Source organism: Alternaria burnsii (genome assembly GCF_013036055.1).
Source record: "Alternaria burnsii strain CBS107.38 chromosome Unknown 701, whole genome shotgun sequence".
Taxonomy (NCBI): Eukaryota; Fungi; Ascomycota; class Dothideomycetes; order Pleosporales; family Pleosporaceae; genus Alternaria; species Alternaria burnsii.
In genome coordinates, this window is record NW_024066124.1 from 345,620 (window position 1) to 362,902 (window position 17,283).

General features: G+C 51.1%; 7 protein-coding genes across 7 annotated transcripts; 3 read left to right on the forward strand and 4 right to left on the reverse strand.

Annotated features, from left to right (window-relative positions):
* Nucleotides 1-394: 394 nt before the first annotated feature.
* GT037_009941 (phosphoglycerate mutase-like protein) lies at nucleotides 395-1,451 on the reverse strand (the record flags this gene model as incomplete). Its single annotated transcript, XM_038934988.1, has 2 exons — nucleotides 395-1,337; nucleotides 1,384-1,451. The coding sequence occupies 2 exons, from the start codon at nucleotides 1,449-1,451 to the stop codon at nucleotides 395-397; spliced, it is 1,011 nt and encodes a 336-aa protein (XP_038782402.1).
* A 1,285-nt stretch (nucleotides 1,452-2,736) lies between these two features.
* On the forward strand, nucleotides 2,737-5,329 carry GT037_009942 (uncharacterized protein; the record flags this gene model as incomplete). The annotated part of the gene is made up of 3 exons (XM_038934989.1): nucleotides 2,737-3,468; nucleotides 3,522-4,794; nucleotides 4,869-5,329. The coding sequence occupies 3 exons, from the start codon at nucleotides 2,737-2,739 to the stop codon at nucleotides 5,327-5,329; spliced, it is 2,466 nt and encodes an 821-aa protein (XP_038782403.1).
* Nucleotides 5,330-5,855: 526 nt separating this feature from the next.
* Nucleotides 5,856-7,115, reverse strand: GT037_009943 (alpha-ketoglutarate-dependent taurine dioxygenase; the record flags this gene model as incomplete). The annotated part of the gene is made up of 3 exons (XM_038934990.1): nucleotides 5,856-6,256; nucleotides 6,306-6,868; nucleotides 6,919-7,115. The coding sequence occupies 3 exons, from the start codon at nucleotides 7,113-7,115 to the stop codon at nucleotides 5,856-5,858; spliced, it is 1,161 nt and encodes a 386-aa protein (XP_038782404.1).
* A 938-nt stretch (nucleotides 7,116-8,053) lies between these two features.
* On the forward strand, nucleotides 8,054-9,805 carry GT037_009944 (mfs general substrate transporter; the record flags this gene model as incomplete). Its single annotated transcript, XM_038934991.1, has 3 exons — nucleotides 8,054-8,296; nucleotides 8,349-9,215; nucleotides 9,263-9,805. The coding sequence occupies 3 exons, from the start codon at nucleotides 8,054-8,056 to the stop codon at nucleotides 9,803-9,805; spliced, it is 1,653 nt and encodes a 550-aa protein (XP_038782405.1).
* A 126-nt stretch (nucleotides 9,806-9,931) lies between these two features.
* Nucleotides 9,932-10,684, reverse strand: GT037_009945 (uncharacterized protein; the record flags this gene model as incomplete). Its single annotated transcript, XM_038934992.1, has 2 exons — nucleotides 9,932-10,555; nucleotides 10,613-10,684. 2 exons carry the CDS (start codon nucleotides 10,682-10,684, stop codon nucleotides 9,932-9,934), a joined length of 696 nt encoding a protein of 231 aa, XP_038782406.1.
* Nucleotides 10,685-12,105: 1,421 nt separating this feature from the next.
* Nucleotides 12,106-14,041, forward strand: GT037_009946 (uncharacterized protein; the record flags this gene model as incomplete). The annotated part of the gene is made up of 3 exons (XM_038934993.1): nucleotides 12,106-12,255; nucleotides 12,333-13,248; nucleotides 13,302-14,041. The coding sequence occupies 3 exons, from the start codon at nucleotides 12,106-12,108 to the stop codon at nucleotides 14,039-14,041; spliced, it is 1,806 nt and encodes a 601-aa protein (XP_038782407.1).
* Nucleotides 14,042-14,561: 520 nt separating this feature from the next.
* On the reverse strand, nucleotides 14,562-17,186 carry GT037_009947 (uncharacterized protein; the record flags this gene model as incomplete). The annotated part of the gene is made up of 1 exon (XM_038934994.1): nucleotides 14,562-17,186. One exon carries the CDS (start codon nucleotides 17,184-17,186, stop codon nucleotides 14,562-14,564), a length of 2,625 nt encoding a protein of 874 aa, XP_038782408.1.
* Nucleotides 17,187-17,283: the final 97 nt, after the last annotated feature.

Sequence of the window (17,283 nt, forward strand, 5' to 3'; positions counted from 1 at the left end):
CGCCTTGTCTTGGCTTAGAGAGCCAGCACGGTCTAGACGTCAGATTCAGTGTAACCTTGGAGATGCTGTGTGATGGAGTCATGGTACAAGGATTCATGCAGTGAAATGGGTCAAGATGAAGGACTATGTGCAAAAGAAGGATTTGTATTGATTTCCAATTAGAGCATGAGATGCATAATTCTGGGTGGGCGCACCGCACATAATCTATGGCCTCATTTGTTAGCAAAGTTCTCAAACAAAAGCAGTAAAAGAACAAAATGAGTTAAATGCGAATCAGACAGCAGTTGGTACAATTTTTGGTCGACATTAAATTCCGATCAGGTCTGTGATTAAAAGGTTTTTTCATCATTGCATATGGAAGGAAAGAAGATTTGTGGACTTACCATCGATGACTTTAAACAGTTTTGCAACGTTTGAAGAAGATCTTGATGCTGCTCTGCGATGCATCGTGACGAGAACTTCCGATACCGCCACGAGTGCGTTTGATGCCGCGGAGATGGTCTTTACCATTAATCGCAAGAATGGTAGAGGACCATCCTCTCGCGATGCGCGGTCTGATGGCTGGCGAGGCTGCGACGGCTGCCCGAGTAGGCACTTGGGAAACCTGCTGGCGTGCAGAATCATGTTCAGTCGCGGGATCTGATGCTTCGGTCTCATTCAGACCTTCATTGGTAGCTGGCATCTCTACAAGCGATGAACAACGTTCCAGCGTAGGTACAGCAGGTATCTGCGCCATGACAGTGGAATCACCACGGTCTATCCTCGTCATGCGCAACTCGAGATAGCCAGTGTTGGACCAGCCACCCAGATGCTCGAGCGATGGGCGCGCTATTGCTTGGAGCCCCGGAGAGAGCGCAACGCTTTTGTGTGGAAGGTGCAACAGCAGGCGCTTCCAAAGGGTAGAGAGGAAGATCCCGTGCGAGACTATCGCAACCACGAGGTCGGCGTCTTTCGACGCTTCGTCGAGGAGCGGCAAGAGATGCTCATTGAGGAATGAGTCAGCTCGACGCGCCATGCTGTCTTTCGACTCGGCATCCGCGAAGCTCGTCGTATCCTTGTTCTCCGGTCGATCGTGGAATTTCTTCCCTTCCATCGAACCGAAGTCCTTCTCCATCAGCACCGGTAGCTGCTTGACATCGGGAACTGCTTTCGCAGTGTCGTCATCATTGTTCGACGCCAACTGAGCATCTCGGATTCTTCCAGCCGTTTTCACAGCCCGCTGAAGGTGCGACGAGAAGATGTGGGTGAATGTCAAACCAAGAGACTTGAAGTGCAGACCCAGACGAGTGGCCTGCTGGTAGCCGTGGTTGGTGAGCGCTGAATCTCTACTACCGGCACTGAAACTGTTAGCAAAGATAAGGTCCGACCTGGCGAAGCGCTTACTAGAGTTGCGCGACATTGTCGACTGTTTCCCCGTGACGGATCAGAAACAGCCTCATCGATCGCGCCATGGTGCCCACAGAGGGCGGTATGAAGCGTCCTGGAGCTTCATTGATGATAGAGTGGTGCAGAGATAGAGAGAGCTCTAGGAATGTCCGCGAATCGTTTTCGCTGGAGGGGGTCCGTGTTAGCGTTGTGATGACTAAGTAGTGCCGAGTTCCCTCTCTCTAATCTCTGTAGACCATCCACATCCTGGCAACTACCATACCTCTTTGCACATCAGACGTGTTTCCAACATCACTCCAGTCTATATCCAAGGCGTATTGGATCATGGTATTGGCTATATAACCTATGTCCTCAATCATCTCTTGGCCGCACGCAGCTGCCAGAAACATAGGCCGGAGAATCATCGACACAACGCACGCTTCAATCATAACGATTATCTAGAGAGTCCCTAAAGTAAATCCATGAGCTCATAAAACCTGCAGCTAAATCAGGCATCCGAGATTCATCTGCGATTAGTCATTCATGTTCTAAACAGAACAGGCTCTCAACTTTGAAGCACCAGGATATTTCAAAGACCAACAAGAACCTTCGGCCATCACATATACACATACTAAAGAAGACGATACATAATTAACTTTCGTTTCCTTGTAGCTGGCTCTCGCTCTGCGCCGCCGAGAGTAGACCGCTCCGCCGACCCAGCACCGCCTTCCATCGTACTGTCGACAAACTAAAATGCGATCGCTTCAGTCCTTCCCATCTTCCCATTGTTCTTTCTGGATCTCTTCTATCTATGTAGCTCATACGGGCTATATTAACACTGACGAGTACCAGACACATATGCATATTACTCCTCGCTCTTGTCCCGGCTTGACCACCCTTCTTCAACTTCCGAGGTAAAAACGCACGCTCCGTTTGCGGTCTTCGACGTTCTTGAACCACACTTCAAAGTTTCCGTCTCCCGATTTCTAGCTCTCATCACCACCAGATTTTCTCCAGACAGCGAAACTTGTTCGCTCGGTTTTCTCACTCTCGCTGCAGGCTTTGCAAGTCTGTCTTAATGTACCATCAGCCTGCTGGTAAACTTACTAACCTTGGACACATTGACTGCAATCTGTGTAGCGATTTGCATCATTTGATCCCGCGTTCCCTCAGTTGGGGCGGGGTTTCCCTCTTGAGCTCCTCTCACCTCAGGCTTTCGGGCTCGCCAACTCAGCATCAAGAAACGCTAAGTCGACGCTTTAAACCACTCACCAGGACACGATCTGTCCATAAGTTGCAAGCCACCCTCCACCAATACTCTTTGTTGCGACGTCGACCGATCAGTGACGGCTTGTCTGTACAGTTTCAGCCATGAGCAATACCATAAGTGATAGCATGCCGCTCAGGCCTGATGTTGAGTTTGACTTCAATCTTCCTCATGGGATAGATGCCGGCGATAGCGTCGAAGGGAGTATTCACTCTACACATGGCCGCCAAGAAAATGACAATTTACCGAAAGCCACCCACGAACATGCCGAGCAAGATATTGACATCGACATGCGTGATCGAAGTAATGACGACAACAGCATACATGACTCGAACTCAAGGGTTCAAGATATGAACCACCAGATACTCCAGATACTCGAACAGGGATTCTCTGATGACGACGATGCTCCCCAAGCATTCGACCGCTCCTGGTCTGGTCACCAGGCCCAGAAATCTCCACCTACAAGCAAGAAATCACCAAGAACTGATGATGGTGACGATGAGGCAAACCCCAGAGGTAAGAGACCACGCCAGTCTCTTTTTGGGGGGCCAACGGATGGGATTGAAGAAGATCAATTTGACGATATTTTCGGAGAATTGCCTAAAGAAGGCCTAGGAGACCAAGCTGACAACCTCCTCGGAACTGAGGTTCCGAGAGAGAACATCGGCAACCGCCTGTCCGGTCTAGATCTCGAAGCGCAAGAGACGGAAGTCCATTCATCTGAGCAACCACTCAATCTTGGCTTTGGATTCGCGGAGTCTGATAGAGAGAGTATGTCTCCCAGAGTGTCTCCAGGGCTATCTGACGGCGGGATCGTTATTCCCCCCGATACCCAGGTATGTGCGATCAGCTCATGACCGTCATAACAGTTTCATATTAACTTTACTAGCCAGCTTATGAATTGCGTCAAGGTATCGAACGAAGAGCTGCGTATACATATGTCGACCAAGACGAGTCCGGCAATTTTTATCCCACAAACGAAACCCAGAACAAAGCACAGAGACTCAAGATGGCAAAGGCAGCGAAAGCTGCTAAAGCCGCACGGCGCTTGAAAAGAGACCAGCATCGTGTACCTAAAGAGCCGGTTTTGAAGTGCATCGTCAAGCTCCGCATTGCAAATTTCGGCAATGTGAAGAATATCACAGACGACCAGGACAATTGGCCAGAAGACTGGTCAGATATTGATTCTGATGTTGAACGCGAACTACAAGAGTATCGCGCATTTTTCCGTCACAACACCCCCGATCGCCGCATGCAGCTTCCGATCCAAGATCCTCGCTCGGAGGTTGAAGATTTGACAGGCCATCCAGCAGCGCGAGGTTGCATATCCTGTCGCGTACATGGAGTTGAGTGCTCTATGGTAACAGGTGGTACATATCCGTGTCAGTACTGCTGCGATCTAAATCAGGACTGCGACCCCATCATCACACCTACCGAGAAAGGGCGCTGCAAGCAATGTGTTGATGACAGTATCGACTATTGTTCTTTTGAAGATGAGCCTAGCCAAGCGATTTGCGATCATTGCGCTGAGAACGAGCACATTTGCGAAGCGCTTCCGCCAGTTGGCTACCGCGCCGAGAGAATCGTCATCGATGATGTGATCTATACTGAGGACCGACCATACATACAGTGCACCAACTGTCGCCGTGAGAAGAAGCGCTGCAGCCTAAAAAAGAAAACCGATAAACCACCATGCAAATACTGCAAGAAGCACAACATCGGCTGCACCTTCTACGAGATCCCGAAAGTAGTGAAAGAGAAGAAAGCCAAGACCAAAGGGCCCACAGAAGGAGATGCACCTGAAGTCGCAATTCCAGATCATGACTACTTCACGAAGGAAGACCTAGAAGATTTGTACAACGAAGACGTGTACATGCAGTCACGCTCACCAACCCCCGAGATTGAGATGGAAGATGAAGCGGGCCACAAGGGTACGCTGACAAAGATCATGACCAGCTTCGCGCATCCTATCCAGTTCGGTACCATCGAAAACACTTCTGAGTGCAACTTCTGCGAGCTACCGACATTTGGGTTCGTTGGCCATTTCGAGAGGGAGGTTCATGTAATTCGTTGGTATGGCGGACATGGGTACACGGAAGTCGGTGGAGGCCATGCGCAGGGTAAGGAGGGGGTGACGACTATGTGCCAAATTTGCGCGATTGGTAAGTTGGATATGGCAAGGTCTTTCTGAAGGCTTAGATATTACCAAAATCGAGTTTGCTAATAGTCCTTTCAGGTAGGGCGCAGATCATGGCTTGCGATGAACACGACATGCAGCGCATCTTCCCCGACGATACGATCTTAGGTTTCGAAGAAGCATTTGCCGATCTCCTAGAGACCGCTGAAACCTCGGAAGAAGTTCAACAGCAACTCCAACGCTGGTGCTCTATGTGTTTCTCCCCAGCAGCGTTCACCTGCTGTGCGCGGCAAGCTTCACTTTTCGCATCTGAGGATGACGAGATGGAACTTGACGGGTGTGGCCTGAAGCTCTGTGACAAGTGTGAAAATAAGCTTAAAAAGGATTTCGATGGGAACAGTAGTCTTATGGCTGAGACACTCGACCATGAGAGCAAGGCTAAAGAGGAGGACGAATTTTCTGCAGACGTGACGGTGGTCAGAGCGGATGTCGGATTCATTTCTAAGAAAGGGATGCTGATGAGAAATGTGGAACTTGAGGCAGCTAAAGGAGACCTCTAGCTTGTCATGTAGGCCTTGACAACGACATGAAGAACGGTGCTCTACGTGTGCGCGGGAGCTACAAGGTGCGTGAGTCATCGGCTTTGGCTGAACTGACGTCTTTATCAAATATTAAAATTTTTTACGTCGACATCTCCTAGGATTGTTCCATATCGAATATCGCAGTCTATCCAGTTTTTTCTTCCAGTTGGTCCTAACGATTGTCTTCAAAGTGTCCGTGTTCGTAGGCTTCTCCCTGCGGAGACTATGACGCAATGAACCCGCGCGATACTCCTTTCCTTCCCCAACCTCGCCATTTTCCCCATCCACTGCGACATCATGAGTAAACGCCCAATGTCGTTGGCGGACTCCCTGCTGTCCTGTTTATCATGGCCTGACTGAAGACGATATGGCCATGGTGTTCTGGTAGTGCTTGGGAACGACGCGTGTACCTCCAGGACACAGCAAATGACACATGATCACCACAGGATATACCAAAGCTTCGAGGGTCAACAAGGACTCAATACATTATCGCACACTAAGTCTACTAATACTCAAAGCCGGCAGCCTTGCGCTCTTCCAACCCTGTCTCATAAGGAGCCTCGGCCTGCGGCGTAATCCTCGCCAAATGCCTGCGCGCGCCGTCGTCCCAATCGAGCAACGCACTGTGCGCCGTAACGCGATTATCCCATACCACAACAGTACCCGGCGCCCATTTAACGCGTGCCTGGAAGTCTTGACCCTTCGCGATATGATCGTACAGGAAGTTGAGTAGGAAGTCTGACTCCTCTTTTTTGAAGCCTACGATGCGTCGGCTAAATTGAGGATTCACGAAGAGCGCTTTCTCGCCAGTAGCGGGATGCGTTCGTACAAGCGGATGAATTGAAGTCACTGGGTCGCGACGAACAATGCCACCTCTGTTCTTGCTGTTGTCGGCTTGCTCGACAGCTAAGACGATGTTAGTACCTCTTCGCAGCTGTCTTTAATGAGAGCTTACCTGAGTGGACGACTTTCAAGCCGTGTAGTCGCTTTCTGAACTCTGGTGAGAGTCTGTTGTACGCTGCCGCCTGGTTCGCGAACAAAGTGTCCCCTCCCGCAGCTGGTCCATCAAGAAGATACAAGAAAGTCGTTCCGGGGGGCTGTTTCTCATACGTTACGTCAGAATGCCAAGTAATAGAGTTCGTTCGCTCTTCAAAGAAATCTCGCGCAGTGGTGTCATCTGTACCTCGGTGGACAAGGTGAACCTCAGGATAGCCTTCAGGCGCCCCGGATGTAGGATGGATGTGGTGCCGACCGAAGTAACCACCAAAAGCAAGCGCGTCTTTGATTGGGATGTCTGCAAAGTCTTGGTCGCGGAACGCTACAACTTTCTTCTGAGCGACAAAGAGTGCGAGTTCGTCCTTTCCAGCATCGGTCAGCTTGCTCAGCTGGACGCCATAGACTTCAGCGCCGATATTTGCGGTAATGTCGGCAACTGTAGCATCCTTCAAGAGATTAGGGAAAGAAGGATCAGCATCTTTTCCGTGCTCAGTGTGCTCAAACGGCTCCCATGGTGGATATCTGAATCTCTAATCAGATCCTAATCTCACTAAGAGCATAGCGATACTCACTTCTGTCCCTTCTCGTTGTCCCAAGTCGGGAGGTAGTGTGGGTATTTAGCAGGCGCGTGCTTGTCTGTGCCGCGCAGCTCGAGCTCTTTCCGGAATACTTTTGGGCCACCAAAGGCAGCTTCTTTGTACTGACCAACTCCAGACTTGTAGCCTACAGTAGTCTGTTCGGTGACTTCGTCGATAAGAGCTGGAGCCATGTTGCTACTATATCTGTCTACTCAGTTGATGTTTGTGGAAGCGTCAATTTGAAAGGATGGTGTATCATACATTGCGCAGCCTTATATGCCCGACGTCTACCCGACATCGCATTATTACCGCGAGTAGCAGCTCTTCGACGTCAGGCCCTGACATCGGACATGCGCGACCCCGCTCTCACAAACTTAGTAGCGAGTTGCCACTGTTATCGGGTGTCGCAGTCAAGCGATACACCTTGGCGATCCAGGAAGAACGACTGCCGCGATATGCCTGATCAATCAGGAAGCGATCAGATTGCATCAAGCATGCACTGTATTGCTTCATACATACTTCCCGCCCCACACTGTCCGCGAATAGGAAAGACTATCGACTTGCGAAAGGCTTCATACAGCCTAACCATCCCACGCAATGTCGAATATACGGCTTTTCTGGCGTCAGAATAATCTCCGCACGGCCCGCTGGGGTATGGTGGATATGGTGTTCCTTATCCATGTCGCCAACACCCCAGCCAATCACGCAATCCCCAATGGAAGAAGACGACAACGAATCAACCTCGGATTTACTGGAGACAAAAGTTATGCTCTGCTGCAACATAACATCCACAGTTTGCGTGCTTGCGGGCCACGGGAAGGCCCTTGTTACTGATACTTCCGCGGATAGCAAAGAAATCCGAATGCGATTGGGGAGTGCAGTGATGGCGAAGGTGGATTGATAGTTGGTGGATATACGGTCATCATGCGTTGTAGCGCTAGCAAAATTGCATCACTTTTCCTCCGAGAAGGCGCAAGTCCAGAAGCTTTGTACATGGGCTGGCCATCGCACGAGTCGACGGGCGAGGGAGCGTCCACTGATATAATGGAGAGATGTCCTCCAAGACAATCCCAAGATGTCCAAGAGCTTGACACTTTAGCGACTCTCTCGGAAAGATTCATCACCGAATATGGGTAATAGCGCTGACGAATATCCTGTCGACGGTAAAGCGCTGTACGACACTACTGGGAGCGCCAACAGCAGCGACACTTCAGTGGACGGATCCGGTACGAAAGGAAAAGATGGCACGACGTTTGTCTCGGCGGGCCTCGGGAAAGACCACTATAGGCCTGTAGAGTCTTACGAAGGTATCCATCGGTATGATCCAGACTTTATGTGGGAGAAGAAAGAAGAGAAGCGTCTGGTGCGAAAGGTACACGGCAGCATATTAGAAAGATTATCATACTCTTGCTGACTTATTACAGATCGATAAGCGCATCTGTACTTGGGCTTGCCTGATGTTCTTCGCACTACAACTCGATCGAGGCAACATCTCCCAAGCACTCAGTGACAACATGCTCGACGACCTCAACATAAACACCAACGACTACAACTATGGCCAGACCATCTTCTACCTCTGCTTTTTGTGTGCGGAGCTTCCGTCTCAGCTCATCAGCAAGAAACTTGGGCCTGACAACTGGATCCCTATCCAGATGGTAAGCTGGAGTCTCGTGGCTAGCTTGCAGGCCTTTCTCAGCGGTCGTAGCTCATTCTTCGCCTGTCGCGCGCTTCTTGGTCTGATAGAGGGTGGTTTCATTCCCGACAATATCCTTTACCTCAGCTACTTCTACACTGGGTGGGAACTACCCGGGCGGCTGAGCTGGTTTTGGGTGAGCTACCAGTCCACTTCGATCGTCTCCGCCTTCCTGGCTTTCGGTATTCTGCGTCTGCGTGGGCACAACGGCATGGAAGGATGGCGCTGGTTGTTCGCTCTCGAGGGTATGTTGACAGGCTTGATCGGTATCGCATCATGGTTCTATTTGCCGCCAAGTCCGACTCAGACTGCAAGCAGGGCCTGGAACCCTTTCCGTGGAAAGGATGGATGGTTCAGCGAGAGGGAAGAGAAAATTATGGTGAACCGCATCCTAAGGGATGACCCCAGCAAGGGCGATATGCACAACAGACAGGGTCTGAGCCTCCGCATGCTGTGGGAATGCATCAAGGACTACCACATGTGGCCAATTTATTTGATCGGTTTATCCTGGACTATACCATCTACACCGTCGACGGCGTATCTCACGCTTCAGCTTCGATCGCTCGGTTTCGGTACATTCGAAACCAATCTACTTACTGTAAGTACCAAGACTGGGAAGATGTCTGACGGAACTGACATTCATAGATCCCGGCATACGTACTCTTCATCTTACAGCTGTTGTCATGGACGTACATTTCCGAGCGCTTCAATCAACGCTTTCTTGTCGGTCTCATTTCCCAGGTCTGGGCTCTTCCACTCCTTATCGCCCTCGAAGTGCTCCCCGCAGACGTATCTCCATGGTCACGTTGGGTGCTTTCAACTCTCCTCGTCGGTCACCCATATGTTCACGCTATCCTCGTTGCAATCACTTCCCGTAACGCTGGCGCAGTCCGGACCCGTACCGTGGCCAGTGCGATGTACAACATGACAGTGCAGGCGAGTAGCATCATCAGCCAGAACATCTACAGAGACGACGACAAACCACTTTATCGGAGGGGAAACAAGGTTCTGATTGCAATCTGCGCGTACAACTTTCTGCTTTTCATTGGAGCGAAGTTCTACTACGTTGCTGTGAATAAGAAGAGAGATAGGATTTGGCAAAGCATGACGAAGGAAGAGAAGGAGACGTATCTAGAGACCACGAAGGAAGAAGGGAACAAACGATTAGATTTCCGGTTCGCGCATTAGGTTGGCTTTCTGAGACCAGCGGTCATCGAACTCAGTCGTATATACTTCCAGTGCGCTTGATAAATCAACATCCCAACTATTCAAATGCATATATGAATTGCCCTCATACAATGTGAACACCGCCACCTACCAGGGCAGCTCCTCCCCATTCCGATGGAAGAACATCCCTGTGCTTTCCATCCCCTTCTTACTCAGCACATCCCATAAGCCCTCGGCCGCTACCTCCGGCTCCACCGCGCCTGGCACATCTTCCTCCTTATGTCTAGCATCCAACGCTGTCTTAACAATCCCCGGGTGCAGCACAAGTACTGCCACACCCTTGTCTTTCAGATCCACACTCGCGCTCTTGAAAAGGCTATTTACGGCCGCTTTACTCGCGCGGTATGCGTATTGGCCACCGGAGCTGTTATCCGCCATGCTGCCTACGCGACTTGATACCACGACAAGTTTTGGGGATGAGGACTTGCGGAGGTTGGGAAGTAGGGCTTGTGTTAGTAGGATCGGGCCGAAGGTGTTTACGGAGAAGGTGTTCTGGAGGGTGGAAAGAGAGACTGTTGTGAGGTTGTCTGAGGAGGGTGGGGACATGACGCCTGCGACATGAAGGAGGAGATCGATAGGTGTGTCATGTGTGATGAATTGAGCGAAAGAGGTTATGGAGTCCGGCGAAGAGATATCGAGTTGATGGATAGAGCAGTTTAGAGATTTGATGACCGGGCCGAGACTTTTGTCTACCGCTATTACTTTGTAGTTCTGAGTTGGTATGTCAGGGTATCTGCGACAGATTATACTCTAGTAACTATCACTTACCTCTTTAATGAGGATTTTGGCAAGGGCATTTCCGATGCCGGAGTTTGCGCCTGTGATTACTGCTGTGGGCATAGTGAAAGATGGAAGGTCGGACAGTCTGAGCTAAGCAATTATGACTTTGACAACATGTAGTAGTATCTGATATGTTGACTTTTGGCAAGTAGCCGACATGATCGATGTTGTTATACATGTAGATGACCAACGACCAGTGGCCTATGACGTCGATGACGTCCATCTTACAAAGCAGAGAGCTTACTGTCATGCTTGTGTCTACCAACTTAGGGTTTTTCGATAGAGATACAAGATCTCAGAAACGCTTTCAAGGGAATACTCTATCTCGCAAGTGGGCAATTACATTCACGACCCGTGTTGCGCATTTCGTTCAGTAGGCTTGGGAATCGCGCGATACCTAATGTGGTTAGCCATCATTTGTCGAGGAGCTTCCGCTGTCACCGAGACGCGCCTGGGTCGTGTTCAGACACCTAACGTACGATATCCGAACTTGAAATTACCAAAACTTTGCGAGCAGTATCAACGGCATCAACGTGATTTACGAAGGCAGTACCGCGCTAGTCTAAGTAGTCAGAGGCCACGGCACCATTGCGAGCAGCAACGTTGCCGGCGTCACCCTTGCAACCGTCGGCCGCATAGTCATACTCCTGAAGTCAAAGAGACAGATATCTGCTAGTAGCATCGTCGTCGTCAGCGTCGCCTTTGACGTACCGATGTGAGACGATAGCGGCACAGCCGATAGAAAATGCGCACTTGGAAGGATTTGTGGAGAATATCAAGGGTCAAGACGAGTATGTCGGCGGATCGTTCTATCTGCATGCTTTCTTCCTGCATTCAAAGTTTGGTTCACTGAAAAAGCACTCATTTTCTGCTACCCCTCATCATCGGCTTTGACCAGAACCCCGCACTTACGAGATTCTCCAGATGAGTCTATCCGTGCCAAGTATGCATGCGCTGCGAGTAGTTCATTCAGATGGGCAAGAGAGATGGTGACCATATTGCAGCTGTGTGGTCGAAATGTGGTTGCGGGAAAAACTAAGCCTTGATGGGTTCGCGACAGAGATGATGATCATGCAAACATACGAATACAGGCATTGGGCATTCTCAACTCTGTTCGCAAGAATGCTTTTTCAGCTTTGATCCACGCAAGCTGTCCAACTATGCGAATGCATTGGTAGCGGACCGCTCCACTAGGTCATACACGTGCGGGCGATCCCGAGCAACTCCACATGGACTACTGTCTAGCCAGCTCCATGCTCCCATGGAATACCTAAGCCACCTTCTCAGCAGCGAGCGTACTCACATGCAAGCATAAGTGATGTCGCAGAAAAACGAAAGGATGTGCGGAAAAAACAATGCCTACCTAAGTAGCCTGTCCTAACGAATACAGCTGGACCATGTATAAAGAGAAGTCGCTCAGCCCACTATCAGTACCTTACCCATAGTTCGACCAAGGATCTCATATACTCAAGGTCGACAAGATGCTTAGCTCTACGGTCTTACTTCTGACTGCATCATTGGCTCTGCCAATTGATGCCCAACGGGTATCACGGCTAACAGTGGACTCTACTCCCACGTTGACCCTTCCATGGGGAACATGGGAAGGAAAGCCGTACGGCGAAGATGGCGAGGTAAGTCAAGTACCCCTCCGATGTCACGAGCGCGAGTGAGTAATCCTAACTAACAATCTCTTGCTTGGATAATAAAGACCACTATTTTCAAGAACGTCCGTTTCGGCCAACCTCCTACCGGCAAATTGCGTTTTGCAGCACCAGAGTACCCTGAAGCAATCAAAGATCCCAAACAAGTTCAAGACAGTGCCTATGGGCCGAGCTGTATCCAGGCCAAGGTACCCAAAGAGAACGTGACCGTAGAACCTACAGACGACAGCAGCACTCAATCCGAGGACTGCCTGTTCCTCGATGTCTATGTTCCTTCTTGGGCTCTGGAGCCAGATTCAGGCATCGACGAGGATCCGCTCCCCGTTGTCGTATGGATCTATGGAGGAGCATATATCTTCGGCTCGAAGGATCTCGCTTTTAACACGACGGATGGTCTTTTCCAAGCTTACGATGGCCAAGGCATCCGTGATGCGACTCAGCAGAGCGTCATCTGGGTGACCGGAAACTACAGGATGGGAGCGTTTGGCTTCTTGGCCGGCTCTACTATGGAAGAAAAAGCACAGCCCAACGCGGGATTACACGACCAACGCCTTCTCTTAGACTGGGTTCAACGATACATTGGTCAGGTGGGTGGAGATAACAACACTGTGAGCGCATGGGGCCTGTCTGCGGGCGCAGGATCCATCCTCCACCACCTCACCGCGTATGGCGGGAGTAAGAAAGAGGAAACACCGCTGTTTCACCGGGCTGTTATGTGGAGTCCTGCGTTCCAGTGGGGCTATGATCGTGCTGGAGCGTTGGAAGATACCTTCCACAAGTTTGCGGACAAGGTGAAGTGTTCTGCAAAGGCGCTTGACTGTCTCCGGGAGGCCAGCACGGATGCCTTGACTATAGCCAACCAAAACGTCACTAACGAGGCTTTGGCACTGGGCATGTTTCCATTTGGTCCGGCCGTGGACGGAGACCTTGTGCCAGAGCTTCCGGCTGCTCTGTTGAGCAAGGGTAAGTGGTGCTCGAAGATGATGTTTGCTACTCAGGATATTAACCTTGGCTAGGAAACCACAACAACTGCAGCTCGATCATTGTGTCTCACGACCACGACGAAGTCAGCCTATTCCTTGCGAAATGGGTTGATACAAAAGAAGAATTCAGCCAGTTTCTGAGTTATGCCTTTCCCGGCGCCGCGCTGGCCAATATTCGGGATCGAATCGAGAAGCAATATCCCGCCAAACTCTTCGACTCGAAGCAGAAAATGCGCATGAGAAAGGTGTTGCGCGACTCAACGTTTGTCTGCAACACGCGCCAGATCTACAACGCTTTCCACAATGATTCCACTGTATACACGGCGAAATTCGAATTACCCCCTGCACAGCACGGCTTCGATATGTTCGCTCTCATTTGGCACAGCGGCGTCGCTGTAAGCGAGTTACTCAAGAACGCATCAGAAAAGATTCCCGACTTCATTCTCGACATGTTTGATACTATTTGGCCCGCGTTTGCACCAAGGTTCCAAACTTACTTCGCGGGACATGCACTCGTTGGCGATCCCAACTACTTAAGCAGCCGCCGCGGACCACAGTGGGAGCCCGCAGTCGACGACGGCAACGAGCTGACGAATTCGTTGAAGATGGTAATGTATTATAATCCTGCTAATCCTTTTTTCAAAGTGGGAGGAGACGCGCAGAACTCAATGGATAATTGCGCTTTCTGGGATGAGATTGCGAAGGATATCTCCGCGCTTGAGAAGGAGTCTGTACCGCGGGTCAGCTTCAGAGAACAGCTTGAGCTACGTTGAAGAATGAAGTAAGGGAGATGTGTACGAGTAAGCATAGATACAGCAAGGTTTGTGACAAACTAGTTTGTAAGAAACCCAACTAAGACTTACGATATGCCTAACCAACATCAACTCTAATTCCATCTCCTCCCCCTCCTCTTCCCTCCTCTGAGCCCTCCCTCTCTTACTTCCCATCACCACTCCTTGCTCATCGACCACCCACCCCCATGTGACCTCTCCACTTTCTTGAACTATCACAAAGTCTCTACACTATGGTTGGATCAACCATCCAAGTCTACACCGATAGTTGGCTTTTCGAAATAGCTCCAACTACACCAAAGAATATAGCAAGATATGAACACGTAAGCAAACAGCAAGAAAGCATTCGATGAGTTATATTGCGGAGAGAGATATACTCCGTCATCCCATAGCTGATATACTCAAACACGCCGCCGCCGCCACCACCACTAGCACAATCAACGACACCTACTATCCTTTATCCTCATCTTCCCTGCCCTGCCCTGCCCTACCCTCCCCTCTCCTACGCACCAACACCCGGAACAGAAACACCGCCAGCAGCAAGATTAAGCCCTCTACTCCTCGGCCCCACAAAACCTTGTCTCTGTCTGCCCGTCCTACCCCTACCCAACCAATTATACTTGAGCTCCTTGCTCAACCTACTAATCTTGTCCTGCGCATCATCGCTCGACTGCAACGAGACGAGGACAGAAACGCACTGCAGCATTCTGCCCACCGTTTCCGTCACTTTTGTGCTATCCATGGGTGTCTGGCGCAAGCTCGAAGGGGTGTTGTTGTAGTTTGAAGAATGCGAGGTGGTGGGTGGGGGGTGCAAGTGCGAAATGGTAGGATGGAGAGGGTTGAGTTGGTAAGGATTCGAGGTGGGGGGATGTTGTGATGGGTTGGACGAAAAGGAACCAGCGGACGTGTTACTCGTCGCTCTGCTGCGTGTGCTGGCGGCAAACGTCGAACTCGTGATACTCGTCGTACTCTCCAGATAACCCCCTGAGCTCTGCGATGTCGAGTTGAGACTGCCCATGGCCATGTCGCCGCTGCTACTTCCAGCTGTACCTGGTCTCTGTTGCTGCTGCTGTTGTTGTCCACTCATAACACCATCTGGAATAGGACTCGGGCTCTCCAACCCTGCATTCAAATTCTCCAAACTCAGTCTTGAGAAGATGGCCATGAGCGCCTCATAACGTGGTAGTATCACAATATCCCTAAACATCAACAGCGTAATTCTCCTTACTTCCAACTCCCCGAGCATTGGTATATTCCTGTGTTCAGGACTCTTGGTATTCATCTCGTCTGGCAACATGACACCCCAGAACTCTGCCGCTTGGGCACTTGTCATTATGCCTGAGCCTCGGAACTCCAAGTCTAGCGGTAGGAAAACAGCTTGCAAAAAAGGTAGGATGGTGGTGAAGACGACGAGCCACATTTCTACCAAATGAGGGATAAGCCGATCGTCGGGAACATGACGTAGTGTTTGGTCTAAAGAGCCGAAACCCGTTTGGAGGAGCTCGTTCAAATCCTCAATGAGAATGATGGGGGATCGTTTGTGGATGCAGCGTTTGATGTGGACGGTGACTAAAGCGTTGAAGTCTTCGACTGGCGGCCGGGGGTCTTCGCCCTCAAATATCAATAATACCCTTGCTTTTAGCAGTGGCCAGGCGTCATCGGGTGACAGGCCGTTGATGCCAAATGAACTCCCCAGATGCAGCATCTCTGTTGTATGAGATATGGTTTGACCGGGTGTCGCCATATTCGGTGTCGTCGTTATGCTGCTAGAAAGACTCGGCCATTCTGACCGTTCGGTACTAAACGACTGGTTCCGTTCCCGATATGGAGGTTCCAGCTGAGCGTCAAGGAACGCAGCGGCCTTTTCTTCCTTTTTCGCTCGCCGCAAATGCCGGCCACCGTGTCTGAGATCCAAGCCCGTCACCGAGTTCGCAAACGAGCTTGAATGTCCTGGCGATGACGGGGCGAAGGAATACAGCGGCTCGGGAGCGCTAGGGTTTGTTGGTTTAGAATTACTACTCGCTGAAGATAATGGGAGAACAAAGCCATCTTGATCCTTCAGTTTGTGCTTCTGCCGCGATAAAAAGTGGTGTTTATGCTTCTCTTCCTTCTTCTCTGGTAGGGAATCGTTGCGTGGGGGTACTAGTGTTGACGTGGATGCGTTGGCGGACGAATACAACGAAGCGTTACTGCTGTTGGTTCCCGAGTCGACTAGACTCGTCGTCGAGCCTGCCATCATCATGCGATTCAGCGCCTGCGAGCTATGAATGCCGATACCAATCTTGCCTGGCGACGGCAATGCTTGTTCTTTGCCGCCCAGCCGATTGTCCACCTTGATGTTCTTGGGCTTGGACGAGAATAGCTTCCCGCCTATCCTGCTCTTCCCCTCCTTCGGTTTCTGTAGTTGCGGCAGCTCGGGCGTCGACGAGGCTGGCTTGGGCGATGCGTGTGGCTGCTGTTGCTGTTGCTGTTGCTGTTGCTGTTGCTGTTGTCCTTCAATGCCAGGCGAGTTCAGCGGACTGCGAGGAAACGCGGCGTTGGCAGCACTCGTTGCAGCCACCCTGCCCCCCATGACGCCATTCGAATATGTCATGCCGTTTGTCCTGAACGTGACTTGGGAACTAGCCGGCATGGGCGGCGGACTCATGGGCTGGCCGCGTCCAGTAGGCGCAGCTTCACTCGGAGCTGGTATTGTGGTGGAGCGCTTGCGGTTATGCTGAGGATTCGAGGCATAGGCGGCCTGGGCTGCAATCTGGGACGCGGTAAGACTTGTCTGCGAGGCCATGGTGTTGTCTCGGTCGCGTATGGAGCCCTCCTTCATGGAGCTCAAACTGGGCTCGAAATAGCCCTGGGAGCGCTGGCGTGGGCGGTGTCCTAGATGTGCGCCAATGTGGCCTGAACTCTGCGTAGCATCGCGCACAATGCCTGGACGCGAGTAGTTCTGCGCTGGAGCGGCGCGCGAGTCTGCTGATGTCGGCGACTTTGCCGACGAGGGCGAGAGTATGGCGGCGGGGAGGGGAGAGCGGCGTTGTTGCTGCAGCGTCGCCTGGGAGCCGTCCGAGTCGGAGTCGTCGAGCGATGGGCGTCGAATCGAGGGGGTGACTGGGGGTGGTGAAGAGGGAGGCATCGTGGTCGCCGCCCTTTGTGAGACCGCGTCCGTTGCTTTTGCGGCCGTCGTGTGGCTGTTGCAGGGACAAGGTATAGAGGCGGTGGCTGAAGAGAAG